The 25,271-nt window shown below is 45.7% G+C and overlaps 1 protein-coding gene and 1 pseudogene across 2 annotated transcripts in view; one reads left to right on the top strand and one right to left on the bottom strand.

Annotated features, from left to right (window-relative positions):
• Window positions 1-549, top strand: part of LOC115106005 (ornithine decarboxylase antizyme 2-like) — a 10,549-nt pseudogene extending 10,000 nt beyond the window's left edge.
• A 3,929-nt stretch (window positions 550-4,478) lies between these two features.
• The window catches only part of LOC115106004 (E3 ubiquitin-protein ligase UHRF1-like), a 47,535-nt gene continuing 26,742 nt past the window's right edge, over window positions 4,479-25,271 (bottom strand). For both annotated transcript variants that reach the window (XM_065007577.1, XM_029628568.2), the window contains exons 4-16: window positions 17,618-17,836; window positions 16,585-16,694; window positions 15,947-16,133; window positions 15,308-15,431; window positions 10,802-10,909; window positions 10,362-10,466; window positions 9,082-9,188; window positions 8,709-8,871; window positions 8,198-8,335; window positions 7,624-7,837; window positions 7,157-7,308; window positions 6,794-6,892; window positions 4,479-6,579 (exon numbers count right to left, since the gene is read on the bottom strand). In XM_065007577.1, the coding sequence (XP_064863649.1) occupies window positions 6,433-6,579; window positions 6,794-6,892; window positions 7,157-7,308; window positions 7,624-7,837; window positions 8,198-8,335; window positions 8,709-8,871; window positions 9,082-9,188; window positions 10,362-10,466; window positions 10,802-10,909; window positions 15,308-15,431; window positions 15,947-16,133; window positions 16,585-16,694; window positions 17,618-17,836 (1,873 nt within the window). In that variant the 3' untranslated portion in view covers window positions 4,479-6,432. The remainder of the gene's footprint in view (window positions 6,580-6,793; window positions 6,893-7,156; window positions 7,309-7,623; window positions 7,838-8,197; window positions 8,336-8,708; window positions 8,872-9,081; window positions 9,189-10,361; window positions 10,467-10,801; window positions 10,910-15,307; window positions 15,432-15,946; window positions 16,134-16,584; window positions 16,695-17,617; window positions 17,837-25,271) is intronic.

Raw genomic sequence — 25,271 nt, 5'->3', positions numbered from 1 at the left:
ATTCAATATAATTTTTTTATTTCATTGGTTAAGATTAAAACAAAAAAACAATGTCAGCCCCACCTTTTAACCTACAATTGTTTAGATATAAAGGCACTCGATCTTCTGAAATTGTTGTAATGATGTGTGTAAACATGACTTTTGAGCAAAAACTGCCCCGATATTGGTACTTCATGGCTGGATAATAGCTCTTTAGACTAGAAGTGTGTGTTGGAGAGCACAGGTGAATGCTGTTTTGTGTGACTGGTTTGGGTGCATTTGTGATAAATATGTAATATGATGGGTGAAGTGGTACAAAGCTAAAACAAATATTTAAAAAAAATAGAGGGGGATCCAAAGTGCTTTTGCTTTTCTGTCTGGATACCTGAACATTATTGTAGAGCATCGTTTGGATACATGTGTTGTGATGTCTGATGGGATATTTGGACTAGCATTCCTTTGAACTTTTTTTTATTTTAAATTAAATTGTTTATAAGTTTGATGTGCATCTTGCATAGTGGTACCTATTGTGCTTCTGTGACAATAAAATTAAGAAAAATGCAAGTCTCATCATGACACCGCATGTGGCCTGTTTTACATGGCGCACTGTTGAAGACGCCTGTGGTGGCCAGTCTGTAGCCATGCCTCGGGGCAAGGACGCACAGGTTCTCATTTTAGATATCAGGGTAGTACGCTAGTTACTGATGTGTCAGTATTTCTGCGAAGGATACAGGAGGAACAGATTGCCGAGTTGTGACTGGATAAACTGTTTTCAGCTCAGATACAGTACGCGTAAATATTCTCAGAGGACTAGCAACGCTATTATCACTGATCTGTAATTGATTGAATTCAGGGGTGCGTTATGGATTCTATGGCTGTCTACACTCCTATTCTCTACCCTGTGCACTAGTACACTCCCCTTCATGGATTTAAAAGCAATGGACTGGTGTGAGGAATATGGTGGAAATAACCACCAGCCATGCTTACACCAATCCAATACTTTTAAATGCATAAAGGGGGGGGGGGGGGGGGGTGCACACTTCTGGAGAAGGGTAGAGAATAGGAACGCATTCCTAGTCATGTTATAAAACGAGGCTATTGGGGGATTGACAAGTGTAATAAGATGTTAGTCCACCAGGGAACGCTCCCTCTTTCATGATGCCACCAGGATATTCCCTGTTCTGTTATAACCTGCACCATTTTGTATGTATGGCATTAGTATCACATGCAGAATCCAGGGGTGAACTAAATCCCCTCGACACTAAACTGCCTGCATTCTCCCCTAAGAGACCATTTATGTTTGATCCCGAAAATGTGGTCGGAAGTGCCGTATGGATGGTGTTACGCAATTGCGGAGCCTCCAGAGGCCAAATTGAGCTCTACTGCATCGCCAGACGGCCCTCAAATGTTTTAATAATGCGGATGGGCTCTGTATAGCGCCATGTTGACATTGTTTGACCGTAGGTGAGGGCACGAGGTCCTGTATAAACAAAAACTCCATTCCTTGACAACAGCTCTGCGCTGCTCAGGGTGACGCAAGAAGTGTGAATGCCCTAATTTATGCAGATGACAGATCACTGTCAATGCAGACGGCAGATTGACCGTGTAGCGCCTTCAGATCTCCTCTATGGGGTTCTCTACCTGGTTTTATAATAGAAAGTTGCACTGGCATAGCACACATCTCACGTTCCAGAATGCAAGATCAGCAAAGCAATATTTACACTGTTCCACAAGAAACCAAGCCATAGCACAGCACACAGCTCTAATCATCAGCTCAGTAGTTATAGGACCCGGCTCTACTAATCAGCTCAGTAGGTACAGGACCCGGCTCTACTAATCAGCTATGAAGGTGCAGGACCCCGCTCTACTAATCAGCTCAGTAGGTGCAGGACCCGGCTCTACTAATCAGCTCAGTAGGTGCAGGACCCGGCTCTACTAATCAGCTCAGTAGGTACAGGACCCGGCTCTACTAATCAGCTATGAAGGTGCAGGACCCGGCTCTACTAATCAGCTCAGTAGGTACAGGACCCTGCTCTACTAATCAGCTCAGTAGGTATAGGACCTGGCTCTACTAATCAGCTCAGTAGGTTCAGGACCCGGCTCTAATAATCAGCTCAGTAGGTTCAGGGTCCGGCTCTACTAATCAGCTCAGTAAGTACAGGGTCCGGCTCTACTAATCAGCTCAGTAGGTTCAGGGTCTGGCTCTACTAATCAGCTCAGTAGGTACAGGACCCGGCTCTACTAATCAGCTCAGTAGGTACAGGACCCGGCTCTACTAATCAGCTCAGTAGATAGTAGGTGCAGGGTCCGGCTCTACTAATCAGCTCAGTGGGTGCTGGAACCGGCTCTACTAATCAGCTCAGTAGGTAAGGACCCGGCTACTTATCAGCTCAGTGGGTGCTGGACCCGGCTCTACTAATCAGCAAAGGACCCGGCTCTACTAATCAGCTCAGTAGGTGCAGGACCCGGCTCTACTAATCAGCAAAGGACCCGGCTCTACTTATCAGCTCAGTAGGTAAAAGACCCGGCTTTACTAATCAGCTCAGTAGGTGCAGGACCCGGCTCTACTAATCAGCAAAGGACCCGGCTCTACTTATCAGCTCAGTAGGTAAAAGACCCGGCTTTACTAATCAGCTCAGTAGGTAGGTATGTGTAAAAGGAGGCCCCCTGTACATCATCATTCTCTGACTCCTACATGACCTAAGTAATGTATAGTGGTGTCAGGAAAATAACCTCACACTCAACGTCAACAAAACTAAGGAGATGATTGTGGACTTCAGGGGTGCGTTCTGAGCCCTCTCCTATACTCCCTGTTCACCCACGACTGCGTGGCCACGCATGCCTCCAACTCAATCATCAAGTTTGCGGACGACACAACAGTGGTAGGCTTGATTACCAACAACGACGAGACGGCCTACAGGGAGGAGGTGAGGGCCCTCGGAGTGTGGTGTCAGGAAAATAACCTCACACTCAACGTCAACAAAACTAAGGAGATGATTGTGGACTTCAGGAAACAGCAGAGGGAACACCCCCCTATCCACATCGATGGAACAGTAGTGGAGAGGGTAGCAAGTTTTAAGTTCCTCGGCATACACATCACAGACAAACTGAATTGGTCCACTCACACAGACAGCGTCGTGAAGAAGGCGCAGCAGCGCCTCTTCAACCTCAGGAGGCTGAAGAAATGTGGCTTGTCACCAAAAGCACTCACAAACTTCTACAGATGCACAATCGAGAGCATCCTGGCAGGCTGTATCACCGCCTGGTACGGCAACTGCTCCGCCCTCAACCGTAAGGCTCTCCAGAGGGTAGTGAGGTCTGCACAACGCATCACCGGGGGCAAACTACCTGCCCTCCAGGACACCTACACCACCCGATGTTACAGGAAGGCCATAAAGATCATCAAGGACATCAACCACCCGAGCCACTGCCTGTTCACCCCGCTATCATCCAGAAAGCGAGGTCAGTACAGGTGCATCAAAGCTGGGACCTAGAGACTGAAAAACAGCTTCTATTTCAAGGCCATCAGACTGTTAAACAGCCACCACTAACATTGAGTGGCTGCTGCCAACACACTGACCCAACTCCAGCCACTTTAATAATGGGAATTGACGGGAAATTATGTAAATATATCACTAGCCACTTTAAACAATGCTACCTTATATAATGTTACTTACCCTACATTATTCATCTCATATGTATACGTATATACTGTACTCTATATCATCGACTGCATCCTTATGTAATACATGTATCACTAGCCACTTTAACTATGCCACTTTGTTTACTTTGTCTACATACTCATCTCATATGTATATACTGTACTCGTTACCATCTACTGTATGCTGCCCTGTACCATCACTCATTCATATATCCTTATGTACATATTCTTTATCCCCTTACACTGTGTATAAGACAGTAGTTTTGGAATTGTTAGTTAGATTACTTGTTGGTTATTACTGCATTGTCGGAACTAGAAGCACAAGCATTTCGCTACACTCGCATTAACATCTGCTAACCATGTGTATGTGACAAATAAAATTTGATTTGATTATAGAGACGGGGATCTTTATAGAGTGCCTACATTTACCTCTTTCCACTGTCCTTTTGTTTGGGTCTTATATATCAATCAGGGAGGCCCATACTGAGTCTGAAACCAACGTTTCAGGTGAGGCCAGCGGAAGCCTGGTCCCAGATCCATTTGTACCTCCTGGCCAACTCCTATGATCGTTGTCTACACCAGTTTCCCCCAACTTCAGTCCTGCAGGACACCCAACAGAAGACAATGTTGTAGTAGCCCCAGAACAATTCACCTGATTCAACTCATTAAGGGCTTGATGATTAGTTGAATCAGGTGTGCTTGTCCGAGGCTACAACGTGTGCTGTTGGGTGTACTGGAGGACTGGAGTTGGGAAACACTGATCTACAGCACAAAACAGAACTGGGACCAGGCTAAATCCACTATCCTCCTCTAATGTGAAGGAAACTAAACAGGCAAGTTGTTGTTTTCTGGAATCAAAATATTTAATTAGGTACATATCAAGTATTATTTTACCATGTATAAAATTTCAGATCACAATATGAAGCAATGAAACTCTTCATTCAGGCTGACACAGCAGCAGGTAAAGTTTGCCACAAAAATAACTACAGATTAAAATAGAATAGGCAACTAAAAGTATAGAAAAATGGCATACGTTGTAGTAGTATAGGAAATGATAGAGATCACTTTTTTTATTTTGTTTTTAACAAGTACAATAAAAACAGAGAACATTAATGCTGAAGCGAAGCATCCACTTGACGTCTAGAGAACTGTTAGTACTGTAGTCCACGGTAGGGGTCGGTACGGTACAAGACTGGGGGGCAGGTAGGGTTGCAAAAGTTTCTCAAATGTTTTCCAGAAATCCCTGTTGAAGGAGTCCTGGATTTCCTGCTTTTCTCCCCCCTGATTCCGTGAATCTTTCAACCAGGATTTCTGGAAAACCTGGGAATTTTGGAAAGTTACCGGAATCTTGCAACCCTAGGGACAGGGGGGGACGAAGAGAAGCTCAAAGGAGGAGGACACAATTAGCTTGCCAGTCAATGCAGAAGAACATTTCTGTTTTGTATATAAAGCACTTCGAGCAGTAGGTAGGAAGGAAGTAATAAACATCACAGTTTGCTGCTTTAGAGACCATAGCATTATTTAAACCATTTTGCATTTGCATGTCTTTAAAAAAAAATCCTGAAATATTTGAAAGAAAAAGAACATCACCACAAGAACAGACAGACAAGGAACAGAGGAGAAAGGGAGGAACATCACCACAAGAACAGACAGACAAGGAACAGAGGAGAAAAGGAGGAACATCTTTAAAGGTCCAACGCAGAATTTTTTTATCTCAATATTCAAATAATTTCTAGGAAACAATTAAGCTAACCTCGTACAAACCATCCTGGATATCCGTGTAGGGAAACTCGCGAGACAAGGGTGGTTCGTACAAGGCTACAACAAAGTACCTTACTGTGATTGTTTTCAATAAAAACAAATCAAAAATAGCTCCTTATATAGCTTGCTTGAGAAATAGCAATTTCTCAAGCAAGAACTTTGCTAGGACTGTCTGGGAGTGGTTTGAGTGCAGAAGGGAAAACAAAGCATTTGCTGTTATTGGCAGAGAGGTTTGGACCTCTTTCTTATTGGTCTATTAACTCATTTACCACATGGTGATGTCACCATGGAAGGCCAAACTCCATTCCACCAAAACAGGCTGAAATTTCAGGCAGTCTTTTCAAACAGCTCTTACACTGAAAGGCCATTATCATACTTTTCACAATTTCACAGTATTATTACAACCTCAGTGTGGAAATATATATAAAACAAGAAAATCTCGTTTTTGACTGCACAGGGCCTTTAAAAGAATGAACCCATTTGTGTCTAAAGATCAAATCGACCAGTAATAAAGAAATAACCTTTAACATTGTACACTACATTTCCCATCAACCCTCTCTCCTAGGTGGTAATCCCTGACACCCTCTCATTGGAGGCTAAGTAGCGTTAGCATACTTAGAGACATATTCTCTACATGGCTATGGTTAGTATTAGCATCCTCTCTGGCTGTTCCTCACATGGACAGGTAGATGGCGATGAACTGATGAGTTCTGTGGACTGGGGATGTGGACAATTAGAGAGGGAGGGAGAGAGGGAAATCATGGGGGGGGTGTTGGTACCCAGGGATGGGAACCCATTGGGGGTGAAGGGGCATGGTGCTCCAGGCTCTCCTGGGGCTTGGATGACTTCAGGCTGGTGACGTAAATGGGGACAGTCCAAGTCCAACAGGTGGGGTCAGTCCCTGCTGCCTAGGAGATGGAGGGTGTGTGTATACTGTGTACCAATGTATGAATAAGTGTGTATGCCTATGTTTGTTTGTATGCATCATGGGTCTGTGTGTAACTGTTTGGGTAAGTGCAGGTGTCTTGTCCTCATCGGCCCTTGCTATAGCCAGGAAAGAACTGGTCCAGCAGCAGCTGTAGAGTCTTGTTTAGGACCATGACGTAATCCTTCCCCAGGTCGTGGCGACAGGCAGGGCAGGTATACACCTCAGCACGGAACGACCGCTGGAGACAGGTCTGGGGTAGACCAGGAACAGACCGAGAATGCCACAGGTCAGTCAGAAGTCAAAGAACTACAACTCCTTAACTGTACAGTGCCATGTGGTCATTTCTAATTCTACACCTTCATGTGTATGAAATCATAAAACCACAATCGGACAATAATCACTACATTTAAAACCGCAGATTCAGTTGAAACCTTGAACCCGACACACAGTTTGTGAACACCAACCTTACACACGTTGTGTGTACAGATGGTGGTGATGGGCTGGTAGGCTAGCTCCTGGCAGCAGACACACATAAACGTCTGTTCCACCTTCCTCAGGAAGTTCTAAAGAAACAGAGACAGGAAGTACAGGTACAGACATCACCATGGAAACCGTAGCTTCACATCCATCATAATAGTTGTTCCAGTAATATTAGTCTTAAATCAGAACTGTGTGTCGGTGTAATATTGGTTGTATACAATTAATTAAGGGGACGGAGTTGTGAGCTGCTGTTGTGTTCGTTTAGATGCTGTTTGTGCTGTTGCCATGGCGTCTGCTGTACTGTGCCTTGTTGCGTCATGGCATGTCGCATTGTGACCTTTACGTACCGGCCCCTCCTTGAGGTGTCCCATGGCCTCGTCCCAGTTCTTTCTGTTGGACTGGTCTTCCTTTATGAGGCTTTGCTGCTGCTCTGTCAGTTGGAACGCCTCCTCCATCTTCTGACGCTTGGCTCGGGGCTCCGTCGATTCCTTACACACCTCTGAGAGACGCATACCAACACACATTGTTTACGGATGCATGGACACATATCGTATGGGTAACATTTTATTTGACACTTTTAAAACACCCCCGAAATGCTTTGGCATATCTAGTTCTATATCTATTGGACATGTCCCCAGTTTCCCTAGCGGTATAATTCCACCCATACATACATAGCAGTGCACCAGATATAAGCGGTAATTCCGCCCATGCATACATAGCAGTGCATCAGATATAAACTGTACACCTAAAGGTAACAAAAACACATATCTCGTCTGTCTCTGGCCTATATCCCTAGCGGTGTCTCAACAGGTACCTGTCTCCTGACTGCCGTTACTCTGTGACTGGTCTGTACCCTCCATGGGCTTCTCTTCCTCTTCTTCATCCTCCTCCTCCTTCACCTTCTTCTTCAGAGGTTGTAGCCGCGGCCGGCCCCTTCCAGGGTGCTTCTTGCTCCTGCTGGACCCTGGCCGAGCATTAGCCTCCTTCTTGGTCTTGTTGGCCATGGCCTCCACGTAGCCTGGAGGATACTGGAGAGACAAAGAGAGACAGATGAAAATAAAATGGCGACCAGAGGGATACTGTAGAGTAGAGGCACAGAGACAGGAAAATGAAAACATCGGCAAGTATTACAATGCATTATAACTAACTCATAATGCACAATGATAGGCAAGAGGATACTGTACTAAACGCACATGAAAACAGTCAGACAGACAAAAATATCAACATTAACAAACAAAGGACACAGAACTACACACAATGGAGAGTCTGCTCAGTTTTACATTCAATTGAGAAATTATGACATAAAAGAGACAACAGCAGTCATAACCAAACCCACGTCCTCTCATACGGTTATAATGTCCTAGAAAACAGCACCGTAAACCCCTCACCTGTACAGCCAGGCCCAGTGTCTGGATGCGCGCCAGCCCCTCAGGTGTCCAGGGAGCAGGCTCCAGGTCATCCCTTCGCAGCAAGTACCTCCACACCAGGAAACCACACTTCCCTTTCTCTGGCCAGTACTTCACCACCTGAGACACATTAGAAATAGAATGACTGACCATCCACAGAACAGACTACAACGTGAAGGCCCGTTCTAGTAATTATAACTGTATGGGTACATATTGCCCCATTGATGTTGATGCTGTTTAACTAACTGGAGTTTCATGGTGAGACAAGAACGGCACTAAAAATGTGATTAGATTTGTTTGTGGTAATCAGGGATTCATCTCAAAAATAACATGTATTTTCTCATCTTGTCTTGTTTGAGAAGCAACATCCCTGAAACGACGTGGGTTGAGATTACCGTTCTGGTCTGGTCTATCTGGGGAAATCAACATGGTGCTCAAAAGGCATGACTTGCCTAGTTAAATAAAGATGAAATTAAAATAAAAGCGAGTGTACCTTGTAGATGCCATCGTATCGGTTGCCCTCCTCCGGAGCGTACTTGCTGATACGTCGGCCCTTGGAGCTCCGCACCACCCTCACCGGCTTCCCCGCACGCCAATTCCTGGATTCCGCCCCATCCTTGTCGTTGATGGGGGCGTCACAGTTCAGCGCCAGGGCCCTGAGAGGTCAAGGGTTAAAGGTCACGTGATGACTAGAACTAGTGGATGTTACTAAAACCAGTTAAATAATTGATCTGTGTTATAATTGTGTGTTGATGTTTTTGATGTTGGACGACCCCAAAAAAAAGGTCTGACAGTGAAAAAAGGTATCCATTTCAAACGTCAGGGAGAGAAACAGGCAGGGTGGTACAGTGCTTTGTTTACTGTACCTGTTGTAGTGGGTCAGGGTCTGGTCAAAGGAATGCTCCCCAATGCGCTTGTTCCCTGAAAGGTCGCGACCCCCGCTGCCTGTGTAGGTGAACTCATCTCCCCTGTCCTGAGGGGTAACGTAGAGGTCATAGGGTTAAAAAGAGACACACACACACACACACACCTCTTAAAAATACTCTGCACATACTAGCTAATCCTTGTATTTTTTTGCTGAGTAAGTGGAAATCTCTTATGACAGCTCAAAGCACACAGCTAAATCAACAGTTACAATTCCAAATCCAGTCAAAATAGCTAAATCCATCCTTGGTCAAATTTCATATATGACTTGGTAGGATATTTGTGTCTAAAATAAATTGCGAGAATTGGCGTTGGAAACGCCTTTCATCTGTAAATGTTGATTTAATAACCATGATATTGTTGTAACGCGATGACATGGTGTGTGGTCCTCCCACTGAGACTTGTGAAACCATGCGGTGGATTAGGCTACAGATGAAATAACCTCTGATGAACCTCACAGGGTGGGGAAAGTGAACGGTGGTGATCTTGATGCTCCTTTCCAATTAAAGGGTCTTATTCTGATGACATGATGATTGACACTTGACTGTCTGACAAATAAAAAATATTCTCGCTCTAATAATCTCATGTAGACTAGTTTACCCGAACAGTCTACCCACACTGTACCTGCAGCCTGTTGGCTATAGAGCGGCAAGAGCATATTTGCTATTTAACGAAACCGTTTTTGTGACAAACTATTGGTGGAGTTGAAAATGTGATGGAAACACATTGAATTTTTTACTTTTATTTGGTACATGACAACTTAAGTGGAAAAAGTACATTGTGTGCTACGTCATTACTCACTGATTTTAGAATATTCCTATGAAAATCTGTCACCAATTGGATGGAAACCTAGCTAATGTGAAAACATTCATCATAGTGCTGTGCATTCTCCAGAGCTCTGTTGTACAGTGACCATCCTTTAAGAAAGCCAAACGTGTTAGAGGGAGAGAAGGAGTGGGAGAAAGAGAGACAGTGGTGTGAGAACCAGATAGATGGGTAGACTACCATCCTCCCCCAGTGTTTACCAGGCTAAAAGGGCCAAAGCAAACAGCATGGGACATCAGAGGGTCTGCCAGACAGAGGAGGCAAGAGGAGGGAAAACCGGGAGAAAGAGATCTCCCTCCACCTGTTTTTTCTCCTACACTCCCACGCTCCTAGATTGCTGAGCTCAAACACAACGACAGACACAAAATAGAAAAAGAAAAAAAAGAAAGACACCCACCACTTCATCTTCGAAGCCCCCAGCCAGCACCAGCGAATAGGAGCCATCGTTACTGCGGCCGTGGATACCTCCCACGTGGGGCCTGTGCACTCCCGCCTCGCTCACCTTGGAACACAGGAAGGGAGAAGATAGTTAGAGGGAGTGAACAGGAGTGGGGGAGAGTCAGGATGGGTGATATGGGGGGGAGAGAGTGAGGGGGAGGAACAATGGTGTGATAGATGTGATACTGGCTATGTAAACAAATCCTTAGTGTCAGAATATTAGATAACTATGAACCTCTAAAGTTAACTGAAAATAACTATATTTTCCAGAATCAACATCTTCATAATTAGAAAATATTACATTTTCTCTGTTCTCTCAGAGTTTCTGAGAAATCAACAAACCTGCATCACCCCAACTGTATGGTCACATGGTACCAAACCTCGTTTCCATTGGCTCACCTGAACGCGGAACTTCCATGTTGTTCCCACGGGAACCCCAGGTACTGGCCCGTAATGGTTGGAGGGGACGATGGTACATTCCTTAGTGCGCCCCACACAGGCCATACCCTGTAACATCAACATGGCATTCAGGGGAAGGACTTAATCATGCATGCTTTAGCTAGCATGTATTCACACGTTGGACCACACACACACACACACTACATAAACCAAGGACTTCCTAGTACAAGCTTTAGCTACCATATAGCCTAATCAGACCTGAATAGCATTTTATGTATAACAAGAATCCATTTTCCGGGCTGGAAATGATTATTTTATTAAAGTGTTGGACAATTTGATTCATTCCTCAGTGTTTCTCTCTCATAACATTCCCAAACCATGAGTAACCCCCCCCCCCCCCCCCCCCCCAAAAAAAACACCTTGTTTAGCACATAAATACATACTAATGTACAGAATAGTCTGTTTTCAATTAGCATTCTATGCATTCCAAATGGCACTAAATTCCCTATATAGTGCACTGCTTTTGACCAGAACCTTATGGGCCCTGATCAAAAGTAGTGCACTACATAGGGAATAGGGTCCCGTTTGGTACACATCCATGGTGTATTTCTGGGAAACAATGGGGTTAGCTATTTTCCCCTACTTTGGTTCCAGGAAAAGAACTTCACTCTGCTGAGTCATTTTAAATAGCATTGTTACCATCGCCTCACAGTATGAGAGGGAAACAGCAAACACTGTGGCTTAGTCAGAGTAACTTACCGAGGGCATGTCTGTGTTACCTGGGCCTGGGTTGCGTTCAGTAGAACACATTGTAGCAAAACATTTTAAATGGCATAGTTACCATCGCCTCACAGTGTGAGAGGGAGTTAGCCAACACAGAATAACACATCTTAGTGAGAGCAGAGGAACTTACTGTGGGCCTGGGTCATGTTCAGTAGGCACCAAACAGAAGACTACTGAGTAAAATGGGGAAGGCACAACCTGGACTTGTCTAATAAGAAATAATACTAATTTTAGTTTGACATTGCAAAGTGCAGTTTTTTTCAGTAGGGCACACTGACAGAAAACATTTTGCAACAGAAAACAAGTAGTTCTTAATTGAAGTCCAGGTAGTCCATATCCCTGTCTCAGCCCGTTCTCTTCGGGTTCGGTGAATAATGAACATACCCAAGCTTGACCACTGCTACCTGTTGCCAACTGACACGTTCAGGAGCACTCAGTAACTCCGCTACCAAGCCTTGAACAAGAGATCTACTTTGTTCTGCTAACACTGACTCAACAGGCCAACGGCTTCTGTTAGCGGAACAAAGTGCTAGACAATGACAGTTCTGTTTGCCACCCCGTGTGTGTGTGTGTGTCTCACTCATTCTGTCTGCTGCCAAAAGAACTAAGGAGGTCCTCCTTCTGAGTGAGGCATTAAAATATGAGCTCCAGTCCAGGCCAAGATATCGCCTCTTTCTTCCGTTGAAATATGCAATGAGTCAAACAAATTAAGTTACCCCACATAGTTTAGCTAGAGTCCTTGACAGCCAGAGAACAAATTTGAAGAATCGTTTCAAATTCCAAATTCTCTCCCCAGTTCCCCCTTTAGAATTTTGATAACCACAAATACTGATTCTGCCAATGCCCATGACTTGATCTGACCCAGGGTTGGGATCAATTCCACTTCAACTCTGCTGAAACTGAGAATTAATAACTTTACTTACTGACTGAATTTAAAAATGGAATTGGCCCCAACCCCCTGGTGTGACCTGTGTCATTAGGAAATATTAGGTTATATCCCAAATGGCAACCTATTCCCTACATAGTGCACTACTTTGTTTTAAAGTAGTGCACTGTATGTAGGGAATAGGGTGCCATTTGGGATGCACCCTTAGTCCACCTTGGGCCCAGGGGTTAGTGTCAAGGGCCCTGTCTGTCTCACCTTGCCCCAGTCCCTCTCTGTATGGGGCCAGGGGTTAGTGTCATAGACCATGTGTCTCACCTTGCCCCAGTCCCTCTGGCTCTCTGTATGGGCCCAGGGGTTAGTGTCATAGACCATGTGTCTCACCTTGCCCCAGTCCCTCTCTGTATGGGCCCAGGGGTTAGTGTCATAGACCATGTGTCTCACCTTGCCCCAGTCCCTCTCTGTATGGGCCCAGGGGTTAGTGTCATAGACCATGTGTCTCACCTTGCCCCAGTCCCTCTGGCTCTCTGTATGGACCCAGGGGTTAGTGTCGTAGACCATGTGTCTCACCTTGCCCCAGTCCCTCTGGCTCTCTGTATGGGCCCAGGGGTTAGTGTTATAGACCATGTGTCTCACCTTGCCCCAGTCCCTCTGGCTCTCTGTATGGGCCCAGGGGTTAGTGTCGTAGACCATGTGTCTCACCTTGCCCCAGTCCCTCTCTGTATGGGCCCAGGGGTTAGTGTCGTAGACCATGTGTCTCACCTTGCCCCAGTCCCTCTCTGTATGGGCCCAGGGGTTAGTGTCGTAGACCATGTGTCTCACCTTGCCCCAGTCCCTCTGGCTCTCTGTATGGGCCCAGGGGTTAGTGTCGTAGACCATGTGTCTCACCTTGCCCCAGTCCCTCTCTGTATGGGCCCAGGGGTTAGTGTCATAGACCATGTGTCTCACCTTGCCCCAGTCCCTCTGGCTCTCTGTATGGGCCCAGGGGTTAGTGTCGTAGACCATGTGTCTCACCTTGCCCCAGTCCCTCTCTGTATGGGCCCAGGGGTTAGTGTCGTAGACCATGTGTCTCACCTTGCCCCAGTCCCTCTGGCTCTCTGTATGGGCCCAGGGGTTAGTGTCGTAGACCATGTGTCTCACCTTGCCCCAGTCCCTCTCTGTATGGGCCCAGGGGTTAGTGTCATAGACCATGTGTCTCACCTTGCCCCAGTCCCTCTGGCTCTCTGTATGGGCCCAGGGGTTAGTGTCGTAGACCATGTGTCTCACCTTGCCCCAGTCCCTCTGGCTCTCTGTATGGGCCCAGGAGTTAGTGTCATAGACCATGTGTCTCACCTTGCCCCAGTCCCTCTCTGTATGGGCCCAGGGGTTAGTGTCGTAGACCATGTGTCTCACCTTGCCCCAGTCCCTCTCTGTATGGGCCCAGGGGTTAGTGTCATAGACCATGTGTCTCACCTTGCCCCAGTCCCTCTGGCTCTCTGTATGGACCCAGGGGTTAGTGTCGTAGACCATGTGTCTCACCTTGCCCCAGTCCCTCTGGCTCTCTGTATGGACCCAGGGGTTAGTGTCGTAGACCATGTGTCTCACCTTGCCCCAGTCCCTCTGGCTCTCTGTATGGGCCCAGGGGTTAGTGTCGTAGACCATGTGTCTCACCTTGCCCCAGTCCCTCTGGCTCTCTGTATGGGCCCAGGGGTTAGTGTTATAGACCATGTGTCTCACCTTGCCCCAGTCCCTCTGGCTCTCTGTATGGACCCAGGGGTTAGTGTCGTAGACCATGTGTCTCACCTTGCCCCAGTCCCTCTCTGTATGGGCCCAGGGGTTAGTGTCGTAGATCATGTGTCTCACCTTGCCCCAGTCCCTCTCTGTATGGGCCCAGGGGTTAGTGTCGTAGACCATGTGTCTCACCTTGCCCCAGTCCCTCTGGCTCTCTGTATGGGCCCAGGGGTTAGTGTCGTAGACCATGTGTCTCACCTTGCCCCAGTCCCTCTCTGTATGGGCCCAGGGGTTAGTGTCATAGACCATGTGTCTCACCTTGCCCCAGTCCCTCTGGCTCTCTGTATGGGCCCAGGGGTTAGTGTCATAGACCATGTGTCTCACCTTGCCCCAGTCCCTCTCTGTATGGGCCCAGGGGTTAGTGTCGTAGACCATGTGTCTCACCTTGCCCCAGTCCCTCTGGCTCTCTGTATGGGCCCAGGGGTTAGTGTCATAGACCATGTGTCTCACCTTGCCCCAGTCCCTCTCTGTATGGGCCCAGGGGTTAGTGTCATAGACCATGTGTCTCACCTTGCCCCAGTCCCTCTGGCTCTCTGTATGGGCCCAGGGGTTAGTGTCGTAGACCATGTGTCTCACCTTGCCCCAGTCCCTCTGGCTCTCTGTATGGGCCCAGGGGTGTTATAGACCATGTGTCTCACCTTGCCCCAGTCCCTCTGGCTCTCTGTATGGACCCAGGGGTTAGTGTCGTAGACCATGTGTCTCACCTTGCCCCAGTCCCTCTCTGTATGGGCCCAGGGGTTAGTGTCGTAGACCATGTGTCTCACCTTGCCCCAGTCCCTCTCTGTATGGGCCCAGGGGTTAGTGTCATAGACCATGCATCTCACCTTGCCCCAGTCCCTCTGGCTCTCTGTATGGACCCAGGGGTTAGTGTCATAGACCATGTGTCTCACCTTGCCCCAGTCCCTCTCTGTATGGGCCCAGGGGTTAGTGTCGTAGACCATGTGTCTCACCTTGCCCCAGTCCCTCTCTGTATGGGCCCAGGGGTTAGTGTCGTAGACCATGTGTCTCACCTTGCCCCAGTCCCTCTCTGTATGGGCCCAGGGGTTAGTGTCGTAGACCATGTGTCTCACCTTGCCCCAGTCCCTCTGGCTCTCTGTATGGGCCGAGGGCATCTTGGCTTTCTTCTTACTGGCCTTCAGCTTCTCCCCGGCCTTAACCACCTCACTGGTGTCGTTCTTACAGGTGGGACAGTACCTGCCAATCACAACACAAGAACCATAACTCCCTTACTGATCTACTGCCTCTCAGAGCATGATCAATACAGGAAGTCAATGTAGATGGACAGGAGAGAAACTACTACTGGTAGTATACTGTTGGTGTCAGTGTCTCTGGTATAGACAGTGTGTTACTAAGACATCTATGAGAGAGAAATCTGGTACCTACAATAAAATCTATACTGGCACCCAAAGGAAAATATAGAATGTGGAACTTATTCATATGGCTAAAGGCATATCTATATCTCAGTCAGCACTAACATGTAAACATGACTATTACACTCACAATGCATGTTCAATCATTATAGTCAATTGACATTGTGCATCATACTTGCTCCACCAGCCATCAGTGCACAGGTCTACAGGTCTTGTCTACATCCCAAAGGGCACCCTATTCCCTATATAGCGCACTACTTTTGACCAGGGCCCATTGGGTCATCCTGTGTTGAGTATAGCACCCCCCAGGTGGTCTGGGAGGACCAGGTCAGAGCTCACCAGTCCTCGTCGTCAGGTATGGTGGCTAGCGGTGGGTTGAGACAGTATATATGGAAGGCCATGTTACACTCATCACACAGCAGCTGCATATGGGCATCCTGCTTCCCTCCACACACGCAGCACGAGCAGAACCTGCACTCCGACTCGGGGTCCGTCTTGCAGTGCTTACACTCCGGCCCGCTCTTGCCTGGATCCATCCCGGCGCACAAACATACACACACAGACGCACATGTAAACACATACACCGGTGTGCACACACTCACAGACACACAGATACATATGCAAAGAATTGGCACACACACAGGCGAACAAAACCATACGACAAAAACAAATACCCATAAGCCCACACACACCACAAACACACATGCATGTATTGATGCCAATAACCCATGTAATCTTGCCATTTAAATTGAATATGCAGAATGCTATATAAGAAGTATTTGAAATGTATCAATTTCAGGCTAATTGATGAAAACAATTTCAAGTTACTTCTTTGCAGTACCCCCTTGACCTCAGCGCTTCTAGAACAGCTGGCATACTAGGTAGACCCATCTCAGCCCTGTTTGGCTGTGGTATGCCCCATCTCAGCCCTGATTGGCTGTAGACTGTAGTATTGGTATGAGTGTGCTGAGGCCTACGTTTGAACTGTCCATCTACAGCAGACAGCGAGTGTGCTCCAGTCTTCTCAATCTGATAGATCTCATCCAGAAACAACAGTTTACAGTCTGGGATGACGTCCCCTGGCCCTCTGGGAAGAGAGGAGGGGAGAGAGAATGTGTTAATCAGTCCATCAGAGCTCCACAGGGAATGTTCTCTACACCCACTCAGCCAGGCTATTAGGATGTTTTGAGGTTAACAAACAGAAATAGAGAAAGTCCTCTTAACTTATGTAAGCAGAAATATCTAAGTTACATAACTGGGATAATCATCTGACCTAGAAGAGAGAAACAGACTTTCCCAACAGAAACTGTCCCATGACAGGTCTCTGTTACCCCAGCATGTCCTCTCTTAACCCAGCATGTCCTCTCTTAACCCAGCATGTCCTCTCTTAACCCAGCATGTCCTCTCTTAACCCAGCATGTCCTCTCTTACCCCAGCATGTCCTCTCTTACTCCAGCATGTCCTCTCTTAACCCAGCATGTCCTCTCTTAACCCAGCATGTCCTCTCTTAACCCAGCATGTCCTCTCTTAACCCAGCATGTCCTCTCTTAACCCAGCATGTCCTCTCTTAACCCAGCATGTCCTCTCTTAACCCAGCATGTCCTCTCTTAACCCAGCATGTCCTCTCTTACCCCAGCATGTCCTCTCTTACCCCAGCATGTCCTCTCTTACCCCAGCATGTCCTCTCTTACCCCAGCATGTCCTCTCTTACCCCAGCATGTCCTCTCTTACCCCAGCATGTCCTCTCTTACCCCAGCATGTCCTCTCTTACCCCAGCATGTCCTCTCTTACCCCAGCATGTCCTCCCTTACCCCAGCATGTCCTCCCTTACCCCAGCATGTCCTCCTTACCCCAGCATGTCCTCTCTTACCCCAGCATGTCCTCTCTTACCCCAGCATGTCCTCTCTTACCCCAGCATGTCCTCCCTTACCCCAGCATGTCCTCCCTTACCCCAGCATGTCCTCTCTTACCCCAGCATGTCCTCTCTTACCCCAGCATGTCCTCTCTTACCCCAGCAGGATTCTGATGCGGACCTCCTTGTTGGTCCTGGAGATCTCATTGAGTGCTGTAATCTCAGCATCGAACCAGAAGCCCCTCTCCTCTGGGATCTCTATGTTGTAGTTCACCATGACAACCAGGCCTACCGTGAGCTGGTCCCACCGGAGCAGGGTCCGAGCCCGCGGCCGCACGTTACCGCCACACATCTCCACCACGCCGTTCTCAGGGTAACTAGGGAGCGCAAAGAATATTATCTATCATCCTCCTCCTCCTCAACATCTTCCCCAAAATGCATTCATTACATAAAGCATCTACAGGGAATGTAAATCTCCTAAATGAATTACTCTCAGAGGGAATTGACAGAACTGCTTGGCTAATTCAATGCATGCAAAATGCTCATAAGATGTCAACACACCTGAGTACATTTCTCACTTGAAATGTTCGTAACGTATATGCAATATTTTAAGTGATGCAAATCACACATTCGCATAGATGTTTTGTATAGCAAAATCACAACAAAAAATCTTCAGATACATGTTATTTGTGCAGTAGTGCTATTTTTTTTTAGGTGAGGGAGCACATTTATTTCATATAATGACATCATTTTTCAATCCACATTTGTAGCCCATTGAATATCATTATAGAATATGCATATAATGCATCCTCCAATTGCAACGTCTGCCAATGCCCACACAAAAAACAAGTTAGGGGCATAACTCATTTCAAAATAGACCATCATCACTGTCATTTATGAATGATAATTCACGTTTTACCCGTGAGATATCCAAACAGCATGCCAATCATTTGATCTCCGATCAGTTTCATGGGAATATGCATTTAAATCTTCTTGAATTACTGTTTCATGAGTGAATTTAAGCAGATGGTGTTCCCTATTAGCCTTTCTTCTAGGCACATTTTGTTTAAAGTGTAACAGGGTTGTCATCTTTCCACCTGACACTGCAGAAATACGTATTTCAATGTTTATATTTATTCCTATTAGTTGTTTGAATTTACATATCAGTAAGGTGTTATGCTATTGGTCATGCTTGCAGATAGGTGGAGATCGCAAATGTACATTTTTCCCAGCCTGATATTGACATGCAAGCAGTAGATCACGTTCTTTAACACTTTAGAACCCTGCTAATTCACAGTTATTTCAATGCTAAACAGACCAATCAGGAATCAGCCATCAACATACTGTTGTCCTGCACATCCAATGTATTTCCTTTTGTTTATCGTCAGGAACTTACGTTTATTGTATTTTGTACTATTTTTTGTAAATTGTTGATGTTTGATTACAAAATCCCCAGTCTGATATTGATATGCAAGCGACAAATCACAAATCTACAGCCATCAACATCTTGTTGATCCTGCACATCGAATGTGCTTCATTGTGTCCATCGTCAGAACAAACAGTAATCAATTGGGATCGCTGGACAGCTGTTATGAAAGCTTATATCCTGCCTGTCGGCATGCGCTGTTTAGTTTTGGCGCAGCTTTTGTTGTTGACTATTCAGCTTCAGATAAGAAATGACTGAGGTGTATTTGGTGTAACATATTATATGCTTACTATGCTATTATATTACATTCTGTGATGTCAAATACTTAATAATTAATCATTATGTGATCTTGCGAGACATTCATTCAGCTTTGATTTAAATTGACTCAATGAGCACCATTGTGAGAAGTGATAATCTTCTATTTATAATAATAAGATGAGTAATAATATTAGGCAACAGATCTTGATTAGGGTTATTTTAAGCGATTTGAGCGCCCTTCAAAATTGTGGCACTGAAAGGACCTCATCGTAACCAAGTGGTCAACATATCGTTCTGGGTTTCACTGCGCAAGAGGTGTCCGTGGAGTTTTATGAACATCAAGGCAGACACGCGGCACCCTATTCACCCTATTTGGATCCTAGATCTCGTTAGTGTGATGACAAGGTTCATGTGGTGGACCACTTTCTCTGTATACGTTACTGTAAGTTAAGCAGTCTGACAGTAGGGTGAGTTCAAGTATGTGGTACATGAGCTCCAAGTCAACCTCAGGAGTTCTGTCTGTGGCAGTTCTTGTTATGTCGCATTTGGCCCGTTCAAAGTGGTCAAGCCTCCGACCGACGGGCCTCTGCACAAGCCTACAGTTTATTCCTAATTTGCACCACCACTAGAGAGAGAGAGGGAAGACAGGTTGGTAAATGGTGGTTTCTTCCCTGTATTTTACCTTTATTTAACTAGGCAAGTCAGTTGAACAAATTCTTATTTTCAATGACGGCCTAGGAACAGTGGGTTAACTGCCTGTTCAGGGGCAGAACGACAGATTTGTACCTTGTCAGCTTGGGGATTTGAACTTGCAACCTTTCGGTTACTAGTCCAACACTCTAACCACTAGGCTACCCTGCCACCATGTATGCTGCTATAGCCTACATATTAATTTAGTTTGTCATTCGATGGATGACATTAGCGGTAATTAAATATCATTTAAAATGTATCAGACTTCAATTTTCCAGAATTTTCCAGAAATATTTTTACCAGTTCAATGTATTCTCAAATTGAAAAAAAAGAAGGTGAGGGAGCATCGTTCACCACGGTCTCCTTGGGTAGTCACTAATCTTTTTCATGCAAGGAAAACTGGGTCCAGGTTCACCTCTTTGGATAAATTGATATTTCACACATGCAGGCACTCAGATAGCAAATATAATATGCACTGTGAACTGGGACAAATTCAACGGGCTTAGAGATGTAGAAAGAGTTTGTCAAGTATGTATCACCATAAGAAAAGAGTAAATGATGCAAGTGTAGGCTATACTGTATATGTATGTATGTATGTATGTATGTATGTTTCAAATACATCCCTCCCTATTCCCCACATCCCCCAGGTTATCAGACTTTCACATCAAAAGAATGTCTAATGTATAAAACATAGGATCTCTGTGGCGGAGATCAGGAGAGAAGAGAGAAGAGACAACAAGGGGATCTACCGTTTCAAAGGGACGGTGTGAAAGCTGGAGACTAGCTCACCTACGTCTGCTTTACACACACACACACACACACACACACACTGCAGTGTCACAAATCACAGAACTTTCCTCTGACCTTCTCATGCATCTGTCTGACCATCTCATTTGAGTTAGTTACACACTGACTAGACAGATGCATCTTTAAATCTTTAACACTCTGCTGAAATACAATTACAGTGGTTTCTGTAGGATTTTGTGCTACTCTTCTCAGCCCATCCTCCAACATACAAATGTGACAGTGGTGGGGTGATGGAATCCCGACCACAGGGAGACTGTTATTTAGACCTTCATTTGACCATTGAATGGATGCTACAACACACATTAGCATGGGGAGGAGGCTTAGCTGCCACTGGCTGTACTATGAAACCTAGATAGAAGTGGACCTGCATTAGGGCTCTGGTCTAAAGTAGTGCACTATAAAGGGAATAGGGTGCCATAGGGCCCTGGCCTAAAGTAGTGCACTATAAAGGGAATAGGGTACCATAGGGCTGGTCTAAAGTAGTGCACTATAAAGGGAATAGGGTGCCATAGGGCTCTGGCCTAAAGTAGTGCACTATAAAGGGAATAGGGTGCCATAGGGCTCTGGTCTAAAGAAGTGCAATATAAAGGGAATAGGGTGCCATAGGGCTCTGGCCTAAAGTAGTGCACTATAAAGGGAATAGGGTGCCATAGGGCTCTGGTCTAAAGTAGTGCACTATAAAGGGAATAGGGTGCCATAGGGCTCTGGTCTAAAGTAGTGCACTATAAAGGGAATAGGGTGCCATAGGGCTCTGGTCTAAAGTAGTGCACTATAAAGGGAATAGGGTGCCATAGGGCTCTGGTCTAAAGTAGTGCACTATAAAGGGAATAGGGTGCCATAGGGCTCTGGCCTAAAGTAGTGCACTATAAAGGGAATAGGGTGCCATAGGGCTCTGGTCTAAAGTAGTGCACTATAAAGGGAATAGGGTGCCATAGGGCTCTGGCCTAAAGTAGTGCACTATAAAGGGAATAGGGTGCCATAGGGCTCTGGTCTAAAGTAGTGCACTATAAAAGGGAATAGGGTGCCATAGGGCTCTGGCCTAAAGTAGTGAACTATAAAGGGAATAGGGTGCCATAGGGCTCTGGCCTAAAGTAGTGCACTATAAAGGGAATAGGGTACCATAGGGCTCTGGTCTAAAGTAGTGCACTATAAAGGGTATAGGGTACCATAGGGCTCTGGTCTAAAGTAGTGCACTATAAAGGGAATAGGGTGCCATAGGGCTCTGGTCTAAAGTAGTGCACTATAAAGGGAATAGGGTGCCATAGGGCTCTGGTCAAAAGTAGTGCACTATAAAGGGAATAGGGTGCCATAGGGCTCTGGTCAAAAGTAGTGCACTATAAAGGGAATAGGGTGCCATAGGGCTCTGGTCTAAAGTAGTGCACTATAAAGGGAATAGGGTGCCATAGGGCTCTGGTCTAAAGTAGTGCACTATAAAGGGAATAGGGTGCCATAGGGCTCTGGTCTAAAGTAGTGCACTATAAAGGGAATAGGGTGCCATAGGGCTCTGGCCTAAAGTAGTGCACTATAAAGGGAATAGGGTGCCATAGGGCTCTGGTCTAAAGTAGTGCACTATAAAAGGGAATAGGGTGCCATAGGGCTCTGGTCTAAAGTAGTGCACTCTAAAGGGTATAGGGTGCCGTTTCAGACACAACCTCCTCAGTCTGATCGTCCCTCACATTCTCTCTCCCTGCATGTGCTCCCTGCACAATCATGTTCATGTCCTGAATATCAATCCGTGGTACCCCACACACACACACACACACACCCTCTATAGCCCCCGGGCCGACGCTTTACACAGAGGGAGAGAGAAAGACCAGCATATGGTTCACAGCAACACCCTCTACATGTGTGTGTATGTTCATGTGTGTGTATGTTCATGTGTGCGTGTCTGTGTGTGAGAGAGGGGGAGTGCATAGGGCCCTCACTACTTAACACATGTATGCTAATGTGTCCTGTTAATGCAAGTCATTTATGCATTCTACTAGAATGCATTTTACAATTCAGTCCATCAACATGACTAGTGTATAGGTGAGTAAACACTAGGGAAGAATGCTTGGGCACAGTAACAGCTTCAAGTCATCAGTGTGCTGGGACACTGTGTGAGGGTAGCAGGCTAGAGGCACGGATTTCCTTTTTTGGGTGGCGGGGATTACAGAGGCTCCGTAGGGGGAGAACAGAAGTCAATGTGCTGGGACACTGGGAGAGTAACAGGAGGCTCCGTAGGGGGAGAACAGAACAGAAGTCAGTGTTCAGCACACGGTGGTCCACCCCCAACATGGGCCACACAGACCCGTATACTGTACAAGGGACCTAGGAGGAGCTGGAAGCAGGGATTCTAGAATGCAATTTAGAATTTGGGTTTTAGATTGTGGAATTTAGAGTGTTGACTGGAGAGACTGTGATCAACATTATAAGTAGACAACCAGACAGATCTCATGTACAGCATGTAGAGGAGAGATGTGAAAACCAATATCGTTTTGCTGGGTCCCATGGCTGTCAGATAAGCTGCATGGTTTGATAGGGTCTCTGGGTTCAGATGAGGAGCCACACACACACAGCTGTTCTTAGTTGAGCGTAATTACTCCATGGTAGCATCACGGGTGAAATGTTCACATTCTGTTAACCTCTCTGTTCATTTGTAATTGAGGATTTAAATGGAAACGGTGAAAAATCAAGATCTGTTTAATCACATTTAATCTGAAAACAAGAGGGAGGATAAGTGAAGTGAAGTGCATTGAGAGGACAGTGGGGGAGTAATTTACTAGCAGGAAGGCAGTCCTGGTTGGATCTATTCACGCAATACAAGGTTGCCAAGTCTGTTGTAACAGCGGCATTATTTTATAATTCAATGGACCTGCAGGCATTTGGTCTCAGTCTGCCTTTAGCAATAGTGATATACACTGAATGAAAATACACTGAATTAGATCTGTTACATCTAAGTACCAGGTTTAATCCATGCAGCTAAATTAGAAAGGGGGGGGTTAGCTGCCACAATACTGAAATTGCATGGTCTCTGCGGTAATATATTCCTTCTGATCTATTTTATATAACCATATAATCTGATAATTGTATTATTTATGCTATCCAGGTTTTTTTCCCTGGTTGGATGGATGTACATGCATTGGTTGGGCCAAATACTAGACGGACCATAAGCCAGATCTGAGATGCTTGTTAGTATAGAAAAACAGGCAACAACAAAAACACAGAGGATTCTTTATCTTGGAGGCAACAGTTTTGTTGGAAATTAGTTTGAGATTTCAATGTGAAACAGGCTGTTTTTCTGCATCAAATTATACAGCAAGAACCTTGGAAAGCCTTGCCTAACCACAACGCACACAAAGGAGATGAGAAAAATCCTCCGCTCCGCGCTCTAACAAACAGTAAAAACCTGGGAAGGTAGATTGTGCCGTTTACCAATCAGAGCCAGAGAGAGAAGCTGCTTGGCTTGGGGTCATTTGAAATATGCGTTGATGTTATTTGCAATCGTCATACTCAGTGCTTGGCTTGGACTGAAAATAGACGTCGGTACTCATTTTGGGTGTCAGTACTGTGTATATTTTGGTTCAGGATCTGCACAATACTTTTGAACTAATATTCCATAAGAGGAACAGGAGCTCAAGCAGTAGAAAATGTGAGGTGCCAGTAGTCAGCGTCGGTGAGCTCCTGCCCAAGTCAAACACGGATCATATTTCAATATGGCTGAAGAGATTGATAGCTACTCTACAACAGCAGTGGTGTATGTGGTTCACACAGCAACGAGCCTCCTGTACCTCTCCATGTGACATGCTAGATGTGCCACTCAATTTTAGGCAGCAATTAGAATGTGGAGATGAGGCGGTTAGAGTAACGCTCCCGAGAACTCCGTGGTTACCATGGAAACGGCTCCTTCTGAATGGATTCACCAGAAAAAGATGACTCCAAATTCTATTTAGCAGCTTCCCCCTTCACCACCCGATTCTACATTCCCTTATAAGCTGCAGGCAGGGAGGGAGAAATCAGGGGCTGTGGTTTTAAACAAGCTGCTCCAACCTGACCCCATTTCCTGTTCCCTCTGAACCAAAGGGTTGTGGGTTCACATCCCAAACATCCCTACAGGGGAACATTCACCATCCAGCAGGATGTAGGGCAATTTCTGCTTAAATTGCGTGAGTTAAATAAAAAACATTTTTGCATTAATATGTTGCAGATGTTCCCATGTAAAACTGAACACATTGTCCCAGTTTTTGTTCAAAACACCAACTACTGACAATGTTGTTTTTAGAGAAGTTGGAAGCCATGGAAGTTGTGTAAATATAGTAAAAATGCAATTCAACATCTCAGATTTCCAAACTGACAGGATGTATCCAGAATTTAACTATATCTTGTCTATTTCATCTGGCTATTACTCTCCGCCTAGCAACTGTGTGTAAATGAAAGTTATGCGTCAGTCCTAAAAAACATACATACATTCTCACTCCAGGATCAACCCTGCAGACAAATTGTTTTTATTCCTTTTTCTAATGGATCTCTGAGACAGGAAATGACTTCCTGTTGCACATCGATTTCCATTTGACTGACTCACCAAGGCTATCAGAGAAATAGGATTCTCTTCAATTAGTGCCTGAGCTTTTGTTTCCTGGGTTAAAGGTCAA

The sequence above is a fragment of the Oncorhynchus nerka genome, linkage group LG22, assembly GCF_034236695.1.
Source record: "Oncorhynchus nerka isolate Pitt River linkage group LG22, Oner_Uvic_2.0, whole genome shotgun sequence".
Classification (NCBI taxonomy): domain Eukaryota; kingdom Metazoa; phylum Chordata; class Actinopteri; order Salmoniformes; family Salmonidae; genus Oncorhynchus; species Oncorhynchus nerka.
This window is presented reverse-complemented; position numbering and strand designations above follow the sequence as displayed.